This window comes from Grus americana, chromosome 18, assembly GCF_028858705.1.
Source record: "Grus americana isolate bGruAme1 chromosome 18, bGruAme1.mat, whole genome shotgun sequence".
Classification (NCBI taxonomy): domain Eukaryota; kingdom Metazoa; phylum Chordata; class Aves; order Gruiformes; family Gruidae; genus Grus; species Grus americana.
Window position 1 is genome coordinate 4,319,321 of NC_072869.1, and position 16,386 is coordinate 4,335,706.

The 16,386-nt window shown below is 38.4% G+C and overlaps 1 protein-coding gene across 5 annotated transcripts in view; it reads left to right on the forward strand.

Annotated features, from left to right (window-relative positions):
* Positions 1-16,386, forward strand: part of TEX2 (testis expressed 2) — a 56,284-nt gene that overhangs the window by 30,331 nt on the left and 9,567 nt on the right. For 4 of the 5 annotated variants that reach the window (XM_054846897.1, XM_054846899.1, XM_054846901.1 and 1 more), the window contains 6 exons: positions 3,545-3,745; positions 5,477-5,813; positions 6,953-7,221; positions 9,644-9,793; positions 11,202-11,301; positions 15,973-16,105. In XM_054846897.1, the coding sequence (XP_054702872.1) occupies positions 3,545-3,745; positions 5,477-5,813; positions 6,953-7,221; positions 9,644-9,793; positions 11,202-11,301; positions 15,973-16,105 (1,190 nt within the window). The remainder of the gene's footprint in view (positions 1-3,544; positions 3,746-5,476; positions 5,814-6,952; positions 7,222-9,643; positions 9,794-11,201; positions 11,302-15,972; positions 16,106-16,386) is intronic. The other variant, XM_054846902.1, reaches the window with a different exon arrangement.

The following is a 16,386-nucleotide window of genomic DNA, read 5'->3' on the forward strand; positions in this document are numbered from 1 at the left end:
TGTTCCAGATTGTTTTTGCAAAGAGAGGGGCGGAGGTATTTCTGCTAAAATTGTTCTTAAAATGCAGGAACTTTGGAATTAAATTTGGGGCTTCTTGGGTAACCTTCTCAAAAATGTTTTTTACGTTAAGTGAAACAATTTACAAAAAACAAAAATTGCTGAAGTGAGAAGGCAGATGGTGGTGTTTTCCCCCTTTAACACTGTTAGACATATGAGGGGAAAAAAATCCTACAGCTGGCACACATTTTCAGATTCATTAATAGAGTGAAGAATCATTGTTTGGTGAAGTATTAACATTTCACTCTCAGCCATGGAATGTTTCTCTGTGTTACAAAATAACTTGAAAATTGAGTGCAAAAAGGAAACAGTGCATTGTTAGAAATTAGGAAACTAAAAATTTATGTACAGGGAGGGTTTGTTGTAAGGTGGTATGGTATCTCTTTCATCCTGACTGTTGGCTAGGTACTGACTGAAAATAAAACCCCAAATATTTGAATTTAAACTTCTGTATCTTTTGTTTTTTGGGCTATGCCTCAAATACATGAAGCAGACAATCTCTTCCTTGTATAGAAATCGCTATGTAGGCAGCTGGTTTAGGTGGACAGTATATTTATGTTCTGTCAGTTCTAGATTTTGAACGTTCAGTACCTTAGGCAGCCAGAAATCATTGTTAAAAGTGTCGGACAGGTTCTTCAGTCACTAATAACCTGATGGTTGTGCTACAAGAAGCAGCGTTTGCACTTCTGTTGGATTTGTTCAGTGAGCAGGGGAGGTGGCAGGACAGAGTTTGAGAATTGTGTGTTTGGCAGATTATACAGCTAATCCATTTGTTTGAAGTGGAAAGCCTGGGCGCGTGGTAGGGATCAGAAAAGCAGGAGGGACTTTCCAGGGCTCCTGAATGCTGAAAGTGAAGTGGGAATATACATACTGGGGGAGCAGAGATTCTGTTTTGTTTATTTTTGTCCTTTAAATGCAGTGTGTCTTGCTGCTGCTGGGAAGAAGATGGCAGTCTTCAAAAGGACCTCTTCTCTGTTGTTTAGTTGTATAGGGTAAGGAAATCTGGCAGAAAAGCCACTGGCACTCTTATAGAAGAAACGGGATAGGAAAGGTGCTGGTCTGACATACCAGATGGATTCAGACCCCTGTGCTACCAGAGGTTCACTGGACTTGGTTAAGTCATTTAATGTAGGCTGGGCCTTGTGCCTTTTTGTCACAGACGTGGCTATGGCATCTCAGAATGTGCTGGAGGATAAAATGAAACACGGCTAGAAGAGTGTTGGATAACAGTTGTGTAGCTGCTGAGAAGGTATAGCAAAGCTTGTACATCTAATGTGTGTCCCAGGGCGTTCATGTTGTCTCAGCTCTCAGCTTTTCATTTTTGAAGCTCTGTTCATGGATTTTTACTTCTCGCTATGGTACATGGCAGTCAAGAGAATGATGTGTAAATCACAGTTTTCATTGCTACGTGTCCTCTGTTCAGCTCAAGTGTTAGTGTCAGAAAACTCCAGCTGGTTCCATCTCAATCAGGATGTTAAGGAAACTTTAAGTGTACTCTGACCTTCCTTCTTCGGTACCACATATACCCGGAGGTTTCCAACCCTCCTACTGAAAATAACATCATAGCTTATTACAGTTATAAAAAGGGCTCGTGTGGCTAAGCTTCGTATAAATATCCACTTTCCAAGTATCCCCTTCTCTTCATGCCAGCTCATGTGGTCTTCAGCTGAACTGCCTTGCAGGAGAAGGTGATAAACTTTGGAGGCAGCAAACTTTCATCTGTATGTTTGCTTGGCTGCAGGCTCCAGATTTGGGTGTCTGAGCTAGAAATAGCTCGGAGATCTGATCCAGGGGGCAGGTGGGAGTCTCTCCAGACATCTGTGGGCCATATGGATATTCCAGTTCTGCACAGAGTGAATGGCTCACGGTGGCTTTAGGCATCTCGTGTGATGTCCTTGCGCTTCAATAAGTTTAGCTGGAGTTCCTGGCTGAAAAGTAGTTGCTGTCTGCTCAAAGATGTCTTGGCTTAATAATTTCTAGGAAGGAAATGGGATATGCTCAAACATACGTCAACCCTGCTGTGCAGAACCTTGATGGTTTATAGAAAACTTCCTTGTGCATTGTATTTCCCGTATTGTAGTTATATATAACCCAGTGTAAGCAAAAAACCCAAAGACAAAGCTTCTTCAAAGAGTGTGTGTTGATATAGGTATGTCTGTTAATAAAAGAGGTAGTCTGCTTTGGAGCTGAGCAAAGATGAATGACTTAATCTTTCCTGAATGTAAAAGAAATGCTAATTTATCTTGGTTTTTCATGGTTTATAATGAAAATAGAGCTAGATGCTGGAGTAAGGAAAACATAGTTATCACTGTTACTATGGCACCTAAGACAGTGTATGCTGCCTACTTTGAGAAATTACATGGCACTGAAGTAAATGAGCCTTAAAAAAAAATTACATTTCTCTGTGTGGGTGTAAACTTCTTTAATAAGTGAAAATGTTGCAGTAATTTCTGGGATGTTTTGCATAAGGTAGTTAACTTCTTTGTTTTGAACAATACTAGGAATGCTCGTTCAGCTCCCCCCGCTTCCCAGCAGCTCTCCCCTGCTATACTCACCTGGGTATTTATAAAGATGCCATTTTACTTTATGCTCTAAGGTACATCTGTTTAAGTCTATCTCCTTTGCTTTCTGTTGACATTAATGAATATTGAGTATGCCGAATTAAGATTTTGATGTGCAGGTAGCAGTAATTACCAAAACATGTTGTAGGGCAGGTTAAGAGAAGGAAAACTTGTTTTCCTTGAAATGAGTATTCTGGCTTGTCTTCTGCCCCATTTATCATCTTTCATTTTCTGGAAGCAGATGTTAGAGAAGAGGACTAACATCACCCCCATGGTTAGAGTCAGTGCTTACGGACTTGTTAGAGCAGGGCTGGCTTGTTTTTTTTCCTTTCTTTCACTGTGCAGAAATGAATGAAACCTAATCGCCACACGTATGACTCCCGTGTTGTAACTGGGCAGTTACACAACATGTTAGATGATGTTAAATGGTGATGGTGTGTTAAAATAAACTCCATTGTGGACTTCCACTCAGTCCTTAATTGTTGGTGATTAAAATGTCAGTGCTGTCTATAAGCAGACAGACTGTTTGCTCTGCCTTGACTGTTGGTGATTAAAATGTCCGTGCTTGCTGTAAGCAGACGGGCTGCTCTGCAGCATGCCCTTACAGGCTGCCTCGTGGCTCTTCCCGCAAGCCTGTGTCTGCAAATCTGTCAGCGTCTCATGAAGATGAGGTGGAAGACCACTGCACTACATGTACAAAATTACTTACTCAGAAAACAAAGTGTCTGCTTGAGATACAGTCCTCCATCTCATGCTCTGTCAATTTGGTGCTACCTCATTTGGGGCGTTTACTGCTTTGTTGTATTTGTACAGTAAGTGACATAACTTTGGCAAAAGCTTGGATAATTATTTAAAACTTTGATGTACGTGCTGTACTTGGTTTTCCAGCAGCTTAAAAGCCTGTTGACAAGTGTTTTCTTCTTTAGGGATGGATGAATGAAATTTATAATTATGATCCAGAAACATACCATGCTACGTTGACTCACTCTGTCTATGTGCGACTTGAAGGAAGCACCTTAAGACTTTCAAAACCCAATAAAAATATTTCTAGAAGGGCTGTGTACAATGAGCCAAAGCCTGAAGTCACGTATGTCAGCCAGAAAATTTATGAACTTACAGAGAGCAAGGTGAGTGTGCCCTACTTATATCTGATTTTAACAAAGAATACTTCAAAATTTTTTTTGAAATTTTGAAATTGTTTTCGCTACTCCAGTTTCATGTTCTGTCATTATGTAAACAAAACTTACTGTGACTAACTTGCAAAAGATTGTGCTGGGGAGGAAGATTGAGCAAGATTTAGAAAAAATTATATATTTACACAGTAAAGGAAAAGCATGATTTTTCTCTGTCAGTTCAAAGCAGAAGTTAACATGTGGGAGTTGAGAGAATTGTTCTCCATGTATTAGATTACTGCATGACTGTTCTGAAGCTTACACCAAAACACATAATTGTTGGTGGTTGTGTCTATCCTGAGGCAGTTCAGACAACATTTGCATTTCACTTGAAGGGGGAACGTACATTGTATGTGGACGTGAAAGAGGAGAGCAAGAGGTGGCTGGAACAGACAGGACTTGCTCTTGGTACCCGCTGTCTAGGGAGGGAGATTGGAATTTTTGCAGTTGGAAGAGTGCATCAAGAGTAATGCTGGGACAGTTTTCCTACGTGTTATTTGCCTCCCTCAAATCTGTGAAGAGTTGCCATGTGAAGTTGACTCCATTGGCATTAATACGTATTAAGCAATACGTCAATACTCCATTATAAAAAAAAAATTGATTTTTTTTTAATGTGCTGCATCAATAGAGGGCTTTGGCAGTACAGCTGTAGGAGGAAACTATGCTTCAATTGACTGTGGGAGTTAGAAGAAGAGAGGGACCAGGGCGACAGTGAGGAAAACCTCCCTTCGTTTCCCTGAGTCAGTATGGGAAAGGAGCTTTCTGTCAGCTCTGCTTTCCATTCAAGGAAGATGGTGAAAAGATAAAGCAAACATTTAGATCCCTGCCTATCGCAGGTTTGTTTTCCCATAATGAAGACAAACAAGCAAAGCTATCACATGCTGCAAGAGCACTTGACTGACAATTGTTCTCCATGATATCTTAGAAAAATTTCCAGTACTTCCCCTCCTCCCACCCCCACTTGGTTGTAAAAATGCTGGGTGCCCTGAATAAGCAAATTATGGCTATTCTCCAAGGTGTTTACCCACAGATTTTGGAGAATGTGGGTAAGTTCAGCCCCTAGATTAGAATTTTTAACTCTTATTACTCTTCTCATCACTTGTATTGTCTCAATTCTCTCTGAACATACTGAATTTAGAATATAATTTATAAATAAAGGAATAAAATCACTTTTATTCTTTGATTCTTACATACTTGATGTGACTTCAAACATTCAATTTCATGAGGTGGGCCTGAAAAGTTGAGTTTTAAAATTCAGTTTAGATTCTCATTACCTACCCCATGGTCACAGGAATAAGGTTCTTGTGGTTTGTTTTTGGTGGGGTTTTTTTGGGGGAAGAGGGGGTGGTGTTTGGTGTGGGGTTTTGTTTTTGGTTTGTTTTTTTTCTCCCTGCATAACTATGAAAATAAGATCTTTTAAATGAAAACTGAGTTTTCTCCACATGATTGTAGAAGTCTAAGCTACTTGCATCGTCCTTGTTTTAATTCCAAGGCTATGGCTCACCAAAGACCTAGTGACAGCAGTTCATTGGACATCAACCAGCTATAAGTTGAATCAGTTAAACCCAGCAGATGCAGTGTAGGATCTGTATCTCTCATGTTCGTATGTTTTTTATGTGACTACAGAAACATAGAAGATAGAACTGAAAAATAAGTTAATTTTTAACCCTTTCATTTATCCTTCAGATTTCCCTGGTTCCTAAGAGCCTGGCACGAAAACGGATTTGGAATAAGAAGTACCCTATTTGCATTGAACTTGCTAGACAGGATGACTTTATGGCTAAGGCCCAGACTGATAAAGAGAATACAGAGGAAAAGTTATCTGCTGAAAAAGTGGACTTGAACAATGAAGAATCCAAGAAATCTCAGGATGGAGCAAAGTACGCTAGCCAAAAAGATCAAGTGCTTTATCTCTTTGGAAGGACAGGCAGGGAGAAGGAGGAATGGTTCAGAAGGTTCCTTCTCGCATCCAAGCTGAAGTCAGAAGCAAAGAAGCCATCCAGTTTATGTGGGAGCAAGCCAGGTATTCACATTTCACATTCTAGTAAAAGCATTTATTAAAAGAAACAAACCAAAGTTTTATATTTTCCAGTGGTAGTTACAACAACTGTGGTGCCATAGTGATCTTTACAGACAAATAATACTAAAGACGCTCTTCTGCTCCTTATCTTGGCCTCTCATTCCCACCTTTGCACCCTGCCTCTTCCTCACTTGGCTGTATGCCCTCAACTATTCCTACTATTTTTAGACTGTTTTATGTGAATACACTATTTTTCAGTGACTGTAACAACTCCTGTCATTTTTGTTAGGATGAATTGTTCAATCAGGTTTTTTCTTTTCCTCTCTGTACTGTTAGATCTGATGTCGATATTTGCAGTATTAGACTCAGTTCTCTTATTACCTGTTCTTCCTCCTCCATCCTTCCTTACACTCCAGTTTCCTGTAAAGACTAAAGAGCTTTCTCATGGGTTAATGTCACAAGCACACACACTTTTGTGTTAAATAAGAAGTCCTGTACTAATACATATGTCTGAACCAACAAATATGTTAGCCTACAGCATTGATCAAATGTTTGAAATACTAATTTAAAACCATCCTCTGATACAATTTTAAGTCTGAATGACTCATGCTTTTCTGTCTTTATTATCTGAGAAATTTTTTAAAAATTGGTTAACGTCATTATTTCTGGCACATAACTTCTTGAAATGCAAATGCAAAATTAATGGCTAATTAAAATTCTAATAGTTACATGCTTTTGACAGTCCTTTTAATTGTAACAGCCTATAATTAAATTAAAAAAAAAAGTTTAGTTATAGGTACATTTTAATCACCTGACTTTTAGGCGTTCCCCAGCAGGGCTGTTGGGAATTCTGACACATGTTATACATATATGAGTGTCCATATTCAAATATGCTATTGATCAGCTGAGTTTTCTAGTCCCACATCCTGCTGAGTACTGAATCATACCAAATATTGACTAATTTGGGTTTAGGACCGCCTAAGCCCATAGTAGTGGAATTTACTTTTACCTTTCAAAATGAGAAAGCACTACTCTGGTGTTTTTTTTCAGAATAAATTGTATCTGCGAGCTAATTTTGTTCCTTTAAGTGTTTGATCATACGCTCTACTATTTGACTGTCAGGTTCCTTTTCTGTTAAACAGGTATTATTCCTTTTAATTTAGGGATATTGCCAACACACAGTAGAACCGATAGTCAATCTGGAGTTCTTACGCACAGCCGAAGCAGCAGCAAGGGAAGTGCAGAAGAAATTGCATCCCAGCCAAAGCACAAGGATCTGGCTGGCAACGTGCGGCAGAAAATGCTTCTGGACTACAGTATTTACATGGCAAAGTGTGTTCCACATGAAAAGAAAAGCCCTTCAGGTAGTCCGGTCCTCAGTGCAGATAGCAGCCCTACAGCTGTGAAAAAGGTAATGCTTTTCCCCCAAAAGACGCATCAGAGGTGGCGATACATTTATGTTGTTAACTACTACTTTAAAAATTAGTTTTGTAGAAAGAAAAATTATTTTCCAACTACAAGTTGGACCTAAACTTTTTGTAAAGTCAGTGGGGGCTTTGACACTTGCCAGTTCCGTGTTGACCACAATTTCTTCTTAATGTAACACACAAGTTTTTCATTGATCTAGTTTGATTTCTTATCTCCCAAGAACATCTGTGTTTTTTCTGGCTTTTGCAGTGTCTTGTACCTAAAAGATTGTACAGCTGAAGGCAATATGGCTGTAGATTTTCTTCATTAGGAATGCACAGGTCTGTCCTACAAACCATTGGTCCCAAAAGAAATTATCTTATGCTTAAGATGAAAACAAACAGAACTCCACAACCTTCACTTCCCAATAGTAGTAAAAAGTTACATTTTTCTATGTATATTCTAATGTAGATTGAACTAAAAGCATATTTTGAAGGTCCTGGCTTGTTGAAACAATTCAAGTGGAATTTTTAGTACTTAGTAGTAAAATAGATCTTCAATTTCTGCTGATTGGGGAGGAGTTAAAGGCTGCCTACCATTCCTGAGTGCATCCAAACACCTGATTGGGACAGAATTGTCATATAACAGAAATATAAGTTGGATGACCTTCGTAGGAGTTTTTCAGTGCAGATAATTACACTGTAAAATCTGTTTTCAGCCTCACATTTGGGTTTCCTCATGCACTCTGGGTCACGTGAAGCAGTGCTTTTTGTCCTGGACCTGAGAACTGTTTTTCTGTTGCATGTTTCAAACGGTGCTTAACCTCTCCAGTTCTCAAGAATGCTGTCCTGGCCCTGTTGCCATGAATAGGGTTAGGAATTTGCTGTTAGTATGCATCGGATGGTCTCTGGCTGTGGCTTTGGCAGTGGGATGCTTTTTCCTGCAATATACCTGCTGCTTGGGTTGTTGGGGGGACAGAAGTGGAATTGGCTCTTGTATAGACTACAGCTTGATTTGGACGGTCTTGCTCAAAGACATAAGGCATGGATGGATAAATCGTATGGTTTTCATTTTTTAAATGTCTTTTAAAGCAATACTAAATGGCTGATGTGTTAGTATTGTGTAAAACATAGCAGTGTAATAGTGAGCAATGTCTTTGGCCTCTTGGACTGCATTTGAATCACTCTTAATAAACAGAACCTTAATGTTAAAAGTACGACACTCTTAATAAATGGATCCTTAATGTTAAGTACGATCACTGTTCATCTAAAAGATGTAATTCATGTCATGCATCTTTGTTGCCAGACTTTCATACAATGTCCAGAAAGGAGTAAGAGGCCATGGTGTAGCATACGAATAAACACATCTTGTGTTCCCCCAGGAAAAAAGATATTCTAGCCCTCGACAACCCCTGAAGCAATGATGAATTTGCTGCTGAATCTGGCACGTCAGAAATCATTCTATAAATAGATCAACAGTGCTGGCAGGAAACTTGCATCACAGCAGAAGCTACTAACCCAGCAAATCTGCCTGCATGAGGCTGCAGCCATCGGGAGCAGTCATTGCCAAGAAACGATGCTCAGAACTGTAGCGTCTACCTGACTCCTCTTAGAAAGCACTGCTTTTCTTCTCGCTTCAGGATTTCTGCCTGTAATAATGAAAGGCAAATTTTCCTTTCATTGCAGGCAGTTGAGAGATGTTAAGTATGTTGTCTTTCCTTCACGGAAACCTCCTGGGTTTAATGAAATACAGGATAGCATGTACACACCCAAAATTATTTCAACTGCCTTTGCTTTCATGTCTATAGTCAGTGATGCAACACCTAAATATATATCTCCAAGTGTTTTGTGACCTAGACGTAATCCTCTTGGACTGTAAACAAAACCTTTAGTGCAGCAGAAGGAACAATATGGTTTCCTGAATCCTATATACAAACGCTGGAAGGAAGAATGTGTTTCCTTGTATTGCATTTGTTTATCATCTATTTGTCATGTTTCTGAGCTGGATTTAAGGATGTAAGATGGGGTCTTGCTTTCCTATTTTTTGATAAAACAAGAGTAGAGTAGCTGTTCTTCTAGATCCTACTGGGGAGAGCGAGCGTCTCTACTACAGACACATTTCTAAGTCTGCCCACTCTGGGCTTATCTGTTTTTTCTGCCAGAGGTTAAACTACATACAGCTTTCTCATTTCATTGCCCTAGGTGAATCTCTGTCTATGTGGTCTCATTCACTCTGTTACATGTCACGATGATGACAAGCAAGCTCATGTCAGGCCAGCTGATGTGCTTGTAAAGCTGGTATATGTGCTGAGCATTTAGTGTTAGCTAACCAGGGCTATAACGCTGAACTTCCCAGTGTAAATGAGGCTTTTTCTGACCATAGTTTATAGAATTTATAGAGCTGAATAACCTGCTCTGTGTTTTCAGTTACCAGATGCCCATGTGGAAGCTGAAGAAGAAGAACAGGAGGCCTGGGTGAATGCTTTACTTGGAAGAATATTTTGGGATTTTTTAGGAGAAAAGTATTGGTCTGATCTAGTGTCAAAGAAGATCCAAATGAAACTTAGCAAAATAAAGGTAACTAGTCTGGAGACTTGCACTACACGTTCCTTATTGAGGAAAACAACCACATAGTTTTTGAGTTTTAAAACAGTGGAAGAAACACTTTTTTCACACTTGTATCTAAAAGACAAGTAAATAAATGTGGTGTAGAGTTCTGGTTCGGCTTTGCTATCCATTTCACATAGGGTCTCAACATCTTAACTTTGCTGTTTCAGTACTACAACTGGATTGACTATTTGTGTCTGTGAAGTTTTTATTGAAAAAGTAGTAGTATTGTATTTACTTTAGGGATAAAAAGAACTGCTTATAAGTTATGAAATCTGCTTTGGGAAATAGTAGATTGCCTTTAAGATGGAGGAGATCAGGGAACCACAATTCTGATGTGCTCCTGTTAACTTCAGACATACACTGCTGGCAGGAGAGGTCACTGGGGGTAACAGTCAGGGCAGGGCTTTCTGTGGGGTGATGGGATATAATTGTGCATCAACTGCATAAGTTCAAAGGGGGAGGGGAGGAGTGATGCTTTTGAATGACTTCTGGGTCTTCCCTTTGCATTCTGTAACTTCTGAACAGCAGCAGTTAATCACAGAGCTCTTTAGCTCCTGATGTTTGGGGAGGAGTTTGCCTGATCCTAAAGGCAAAGGAAGATGTCTTGCTGACAAAAGCTCTGAAATTTAGCTGCCAGCACCAGCTGTGAGATAGTGTTGCTTGTGCTTTGGGAAATAAGCAGTAACCTAATTCTGCCTTGGCTGTTTCCACAATTGTGACAGCAGGGTACCCAAACATCTCATTGGAAACAGTTTAAGTGGAAAGACTGGGAATGGGGGATGGATGTATTTTTGATAGGTTAAAGCACTGTCTGCTTACAGGAGATAGAATTTCTATCAATTAGAAATACTTACAGTAAAGAGATACCCAAATCATTGTGATTCTGTACCTCTATTATACTAAAATTATGATACAGATTTAAAACCTAATGTGCTATGAAAGAATTTACCAAAGATAAAAATAGCTGAGACGTTGATGTAACTGCAACTAACTATAAAATATATGACTGAATTTAAAATGCAAAGAAGTCTTTGTTTTTATTCACAGTAAAATAGGATTTACACTTCATTCTTGAGCTTTTTACATGCTTTGACTAAAAAGCATGCTGGAGGCTTAAGGTCAACATCTGAACTTCAGCATAGTTTTAAAAAGCATTCCAAGTTCAGATGCTGAATTTCTCCCTAAAATATTATTTTGAAACTCATAACTGCAAAATCCTAGAATTGAAAGAAATTTGTGTAATTGTATTTGTGTTCTTTCACTGGTGGCTTTTCAGCTCAATCCATTCCTTAAGTTTAATGATCTTTCTTCTCTCAGGAAACAATGGTGTTTACTTCCATAACATGGACTTGATTTTTACATTCTGTTCTTTTAGCTGCCGTACTTCATGAATGAACTAACTCTAACTGAGCTTGACATGGGGATAGCAGTGCCGAAGATCCTTCAAGCCTTCAAACCCTCTGTTGATCACAGAGGTAAAATATACGCTTCCTTTTCTGGTTTTGCCAGGTTCATGCCTTTGTACCTGTGGAGAACAGAATTTTGATCTGTTTATCTTGTGAGTGTTTTAATCAGAGGAAGGTACACTTAATAAGAGCTTATTCTGAGGAGATACTGAGTGGTCTGCATCTCCAATAGTAGTAGCATCAGGCTTGTTATAAACATAATTCTACAGATGTGGAAATATGATCATGTCTTTCCATTGGAAATAATTACTGAACTAAACTAAAATTTGTGTGCAGCAGAGATACAGACCTGTATCTGATACTCTGTCATGGACTACAGAGCAATGCACATTCCCTCAAGACAGATCTGATTCTGTACCATAGCAGAAAACAGATTTGACTCTCTTCAAGAGAAGTTCCCTGTTCTGAAAACAGTGATTCAGAAAATACAGTTATAATGACTCAGAAAACAAGAATACAATCTTGCTTTGAAAAGAAACTTCAAAATACAACAGCACTTTATGTCCTTAATATTAAATATGGATTTTTTTTTAAGCTGAATCACTTTCAAATTGCTGCTTTATGAATCAGAACTGTTTGTTTTCTTTTCTGTTCTTTCTGGCTTGCATATGGTCACAGGAGTATATTTGAAGATACTCTTGTCACTTAAGTAGTTTCAAAAAAAGACAAACTTGGGTTAATGTGTTTTAGCTTCAAAAATATTTGTTCTATGTGCTGAGGAGAGGTATATGCCATCTTTTGTCTAAGGCATGTGCTCAGAGCAGTGTTTAATTTAAAATTATTTCTTTTATTAAGGGTTTCTTGTTTCCTGTCACTCTGTTCAGTCCTTTACCATATTGTTACACTGGGCTGGAGAATTGAAAGAGAATTATTTAACTCAAGGTGGAGAAGTTTCTAACTGGTCTAAAGGGAAATATTTCCTTGGAGGACCTGTTGTGGCGCAGCTATGGATTGCATGACAAACAACATATTTTTGTTTTAAACTGCTCTTTCAACTCTTAGGTGACGATATCAAAATAATTTCTAGATGGTGCTAAGACCAATAAACTGGTAGTCAGATGGTAGGAATTTAATGAATTTGCAATACTTGTTAAGAGTGTTAAGAGCCTCTGGAGAGGGTCTAAATTACAGGCCAGCAACGAGCTAAACAGCAGCAAGTCTCAGTAGCATATTTGGAACAATAACAACAAATATGGACGGAACGAAGTTTGAACAGATAACGAGCTGGAAATCCTAACAGGATCAATCTTCACTAGCTCTCCTGTGCACAGTGTTTCTAAGTGAGGAGCAGACCATCGTGTTTCTTTATGTAGCATCTTCTCAGAGCATGGGGTATTTAGTACCGTGTCCTTTCTTGCAGTGCTGGCTGGAGGGGATTGCTGTGCTGAACTCGGTGGGTTTGAGGGGGGGTTCTGTTCACTGGGGTGGTTTGTCTCTTCAAGATCTCAGTGGTGCTCGCTGTTCTTAAAGGTCAAGCAACAGTGGTTCCCCAGGATGGAGAAATTGTGATAGAATTCAGCTGTGCACAGGATTAGATAACAAGCCAATTTCTGCTTAGAAGCAATTTAGGTTTCATCTTTGCTCATATTATATAGTTTGGACCTGGTCTTTTTAAGGTCTATTTAACTGTAGTTTTGATGTAAGACTCATTTGTCTGCCACTCTTACTGCAGTGCTCTTCTCTAACTCAGATGAACAGTTACCATCAGACCTTTGCAAGAATACCAGATGCATGAAATTTAGGAGGAAATAAACAAACTTTATCACTAATATTAAAAACATTATGCCACTCAAATCACTGACTAAAAGCACAAGAAGGTTAGTAAGCTCTAACCTTTCTCTCATGAAAGTGTGAAGAAAACAGACTTTGGGGAATTATTAAAATTCTCTTGGACATACATCAGATGTTAACTAATGCCGCCTGTTGCATCCACATGCTATTGTTTGCCTTATCTCAATTGAGACTTGCAACTCTTTGGGGAAAAGCCTTATCTATAAAACACTGGGTACTTAGCTCTCAACTTCTTGAAAGTATGTTTTCCAATGAGCTTTATTAAAAAAAGCATGTTTGAAGATCAAATTGGTTTGTTGTCATGAGGAACAAAAACTGTCTTTTAAGAGAAATAAAAATGGAGTGGATGGAATAAGCTCATGTGCAATCAGTATTCAGGGAACTAAAACATATCGCTGCTTCTTGTCGTATGCTTCCCGTGTGGGACAGCGGGTTCTCCACAATACTTACGACATCCTCCAGTGTTTCCAGTAGCAAAGCGGCTTCACCATTGGTAGAAATTTTGAGTTACAGAAAACAACGTGAAAACTCTTTAAAATTGTTACATGTGTGATGCTTGCCAAGTGGTTTCGTGGTTTCTTTTTAAGTGAACTTATGCTTTGGGGTTCTTGTCAGAGTGTTTCCCTTTGCCTCGATTGAAACATTTTTTGAATTCCTTTCTCTGTTCTCATGACTTTAGTAGTAACCAAAGACTGTAGTTTTAAGTCATGAGATGGGATTTAGGAGACTGCTGAGCGCTTGGCTTCAATTAATTGCCGACAGCAGCAGTGAGAACAAGTAACTCCTTCAGTTACACTGTGACAAGCAAACATTTATGGTAAAATTTGTAGTCCTTGTAACTTCTTTCATATTGTCAAATGACATGTGAATTCTTAGCATCTGAGTTTTTAAGAGCTTGCAGTGAATAATTACTGAAATAACTGGTTTTGCTATTGTACTTACAAGGACATAAATAAGGGGACGATAACTGGAAATGCTTGTTTTCATAAGGATAAATGTATTTGTTGGAAAGTTGACCTATGAATAAACTGCACATGGAAAAAAAAATCCTAAAACTTCAGGCCAATATCCAGAACAAACACTTTTAAGAATTTATTTTTTTAAAGTGTTTAAGACAATCAGTCACTTGTCTTAGTGACATAGTCATAGTCTTTTGTGAGGCTTTAAAATGCAGTAACTAATTGTGATGTGCTTTGTTTCATCCATACTTTTTTATCAGTGCTTGATTACAAGGAAAATAATTTTTTTTGTTACATAGCTCCTCTAAGTAACTAAATTTGTTAACAGACAAAGTTAAGTAAAAAAAATCTTGTTTCTGTTAATACAGTCCTGTTTGGGTGACAGCATATGCTGTAGTATTTACTATACTTCTGTCAAGGCTATGGAACCAGATAACTCTGAATAAATTGTACCATCTGCCCAATTCTTCACCCCTTCTCCCTCCCCAACCTTCCTTTTTCCCTCAAGAAAATGTGTATGAATGTTTTCTGGCCAGAAGGATTTTTCCCTCTCTCTAATGGCATCCTTTGCTTAATTTGATCTACTGTTAAAATGGTATAGACATTTGAAGCATGCTGACTCATTGGTTATCCAAAAGGTCTGTTTTGCTGTTTTCATGTTTCTGATGATCTTACTGCCACGTCATTACTGTAAAGAGGAAAAATCTATATAAGCTTGTGTTTGAGTTCATGTGGTTTTAGAACAGCATTAGAAAAACTGTACGATAGAAAAGAATAATTTGGGTTAGTATAGAAGCAGCTTGCTTTCAGTACTGCTTCCAACATGTGATCTCGTAGTGTATCGCTAACCTGGTCTTTGGGAGCCATGTGTATTTCTGCCAGTATAAATGGGTGGGATTTGGGACAATGCCATTCTTCTGATAGGTTTTTGCAGAAAAGAAAACAGTTGTTCTTTAACTGAAAAAGTGTGTCTTCTAGATCAATCAAACCCAAAGAGTAGTTACAATTAATTGCATCCGACTAAGTAAATAAAAGTAGAATGCATTAGTGGCTGATGTGCCAGATACTGGTAGGACACATTGTGTGCAGATGCAATGTCTGGAAAAGGAAGATGCATAATCTATGCTTAGTGGCATCTGATTTCTAATCTCTGAATCACAAATACCCTATGGCTTTTTTTAATCGGTTGGACTGCAGGGTGTCACTTAAGAAACAGGACCTAATCTTGCAATTATTCCCAAGACAATTATTTTGGTGATTGTGACAAGCGAATAGTCTGCCTAGACAATAGGATTTAACTTAATACTACATGTCTAGCATTGTTCTAAGTAATGACCCTGTTTGCTGTGAGCCATAAGAAGAATGCCTGTAGCTGAGGTACTGAGCGAACCTTTTCGTATTTCTTCGACACATGGTTGTCAAAAGCAAGAGTCTGCAGGTTGTGATGTGTGACAAGCAATATTACTCTGGGATTTCAAGTTTTGCTTCATGTGGACAGTGTAAGTCATATAGAGGAGTGTCCCTATTGCTGGTTGGCTTGGAGTGGTACTGTAAATAGTTTTGAAGTGAATCCCTGATTGTATTCTATTTTTCTTTATCTTGATTCAGATCTCTTAAGCAGTTTAGGTGTGCGTAAATCACAGTCCTTTTTTAGATCATTAGCTGTACTCACTGATCTGTCTTTCAGCGGGGCTTTGATTAACATCTGAACATTCAACTTTGTTCCATAAGCTCAATGAAACAGAAAACTTGCTTTAAGCTTTTAATTATTTGTGAATTAATGACATAATTGGTTGACAAAACAGTAGTTTTCTCTTTGGAAAAAGTGTGATGTATAGACTTTTTTAAAATGAGTTTTGGCTTGACATGAATAAGTGATTGTGACTGTTCTTGAAGTGACATCTTTTTGGTTTTGTTGTTAATTTTTTAGGACTTTGGGTTGATTTGGAAATGTCCTACAATGGATCTTTTCTAATGACCCTAGAGACCAAGATGAACTTGACTAAACTTGGTAAAGAGCCACTTGGTGAAGCGCTTAAAGTTGGAGAGATCGGCAGAGAAGGGTAAGGTATTATAATGGTAGAATCAAGCGAGAGCTTTCATAGTGAAAAAGTGACATTTTCTTTGCGTATGTGCAGCTCTGGCTCTGCAACGGATTGAAAGGAGTTGGGGTTGCACACGTGTGAGTGTAGAATTTGGCCTTTCTGTGTAACTTTAATGTTTGATTATACCATTGATAATTGCCTTAATAAAAGGCTTTTGTAGTACAATCATTTTTATATACATATTTTAGTAAATTTTAAAAGGTTCTGTGACTAAAATTTTGGTTTATGCTTGTTTTGGG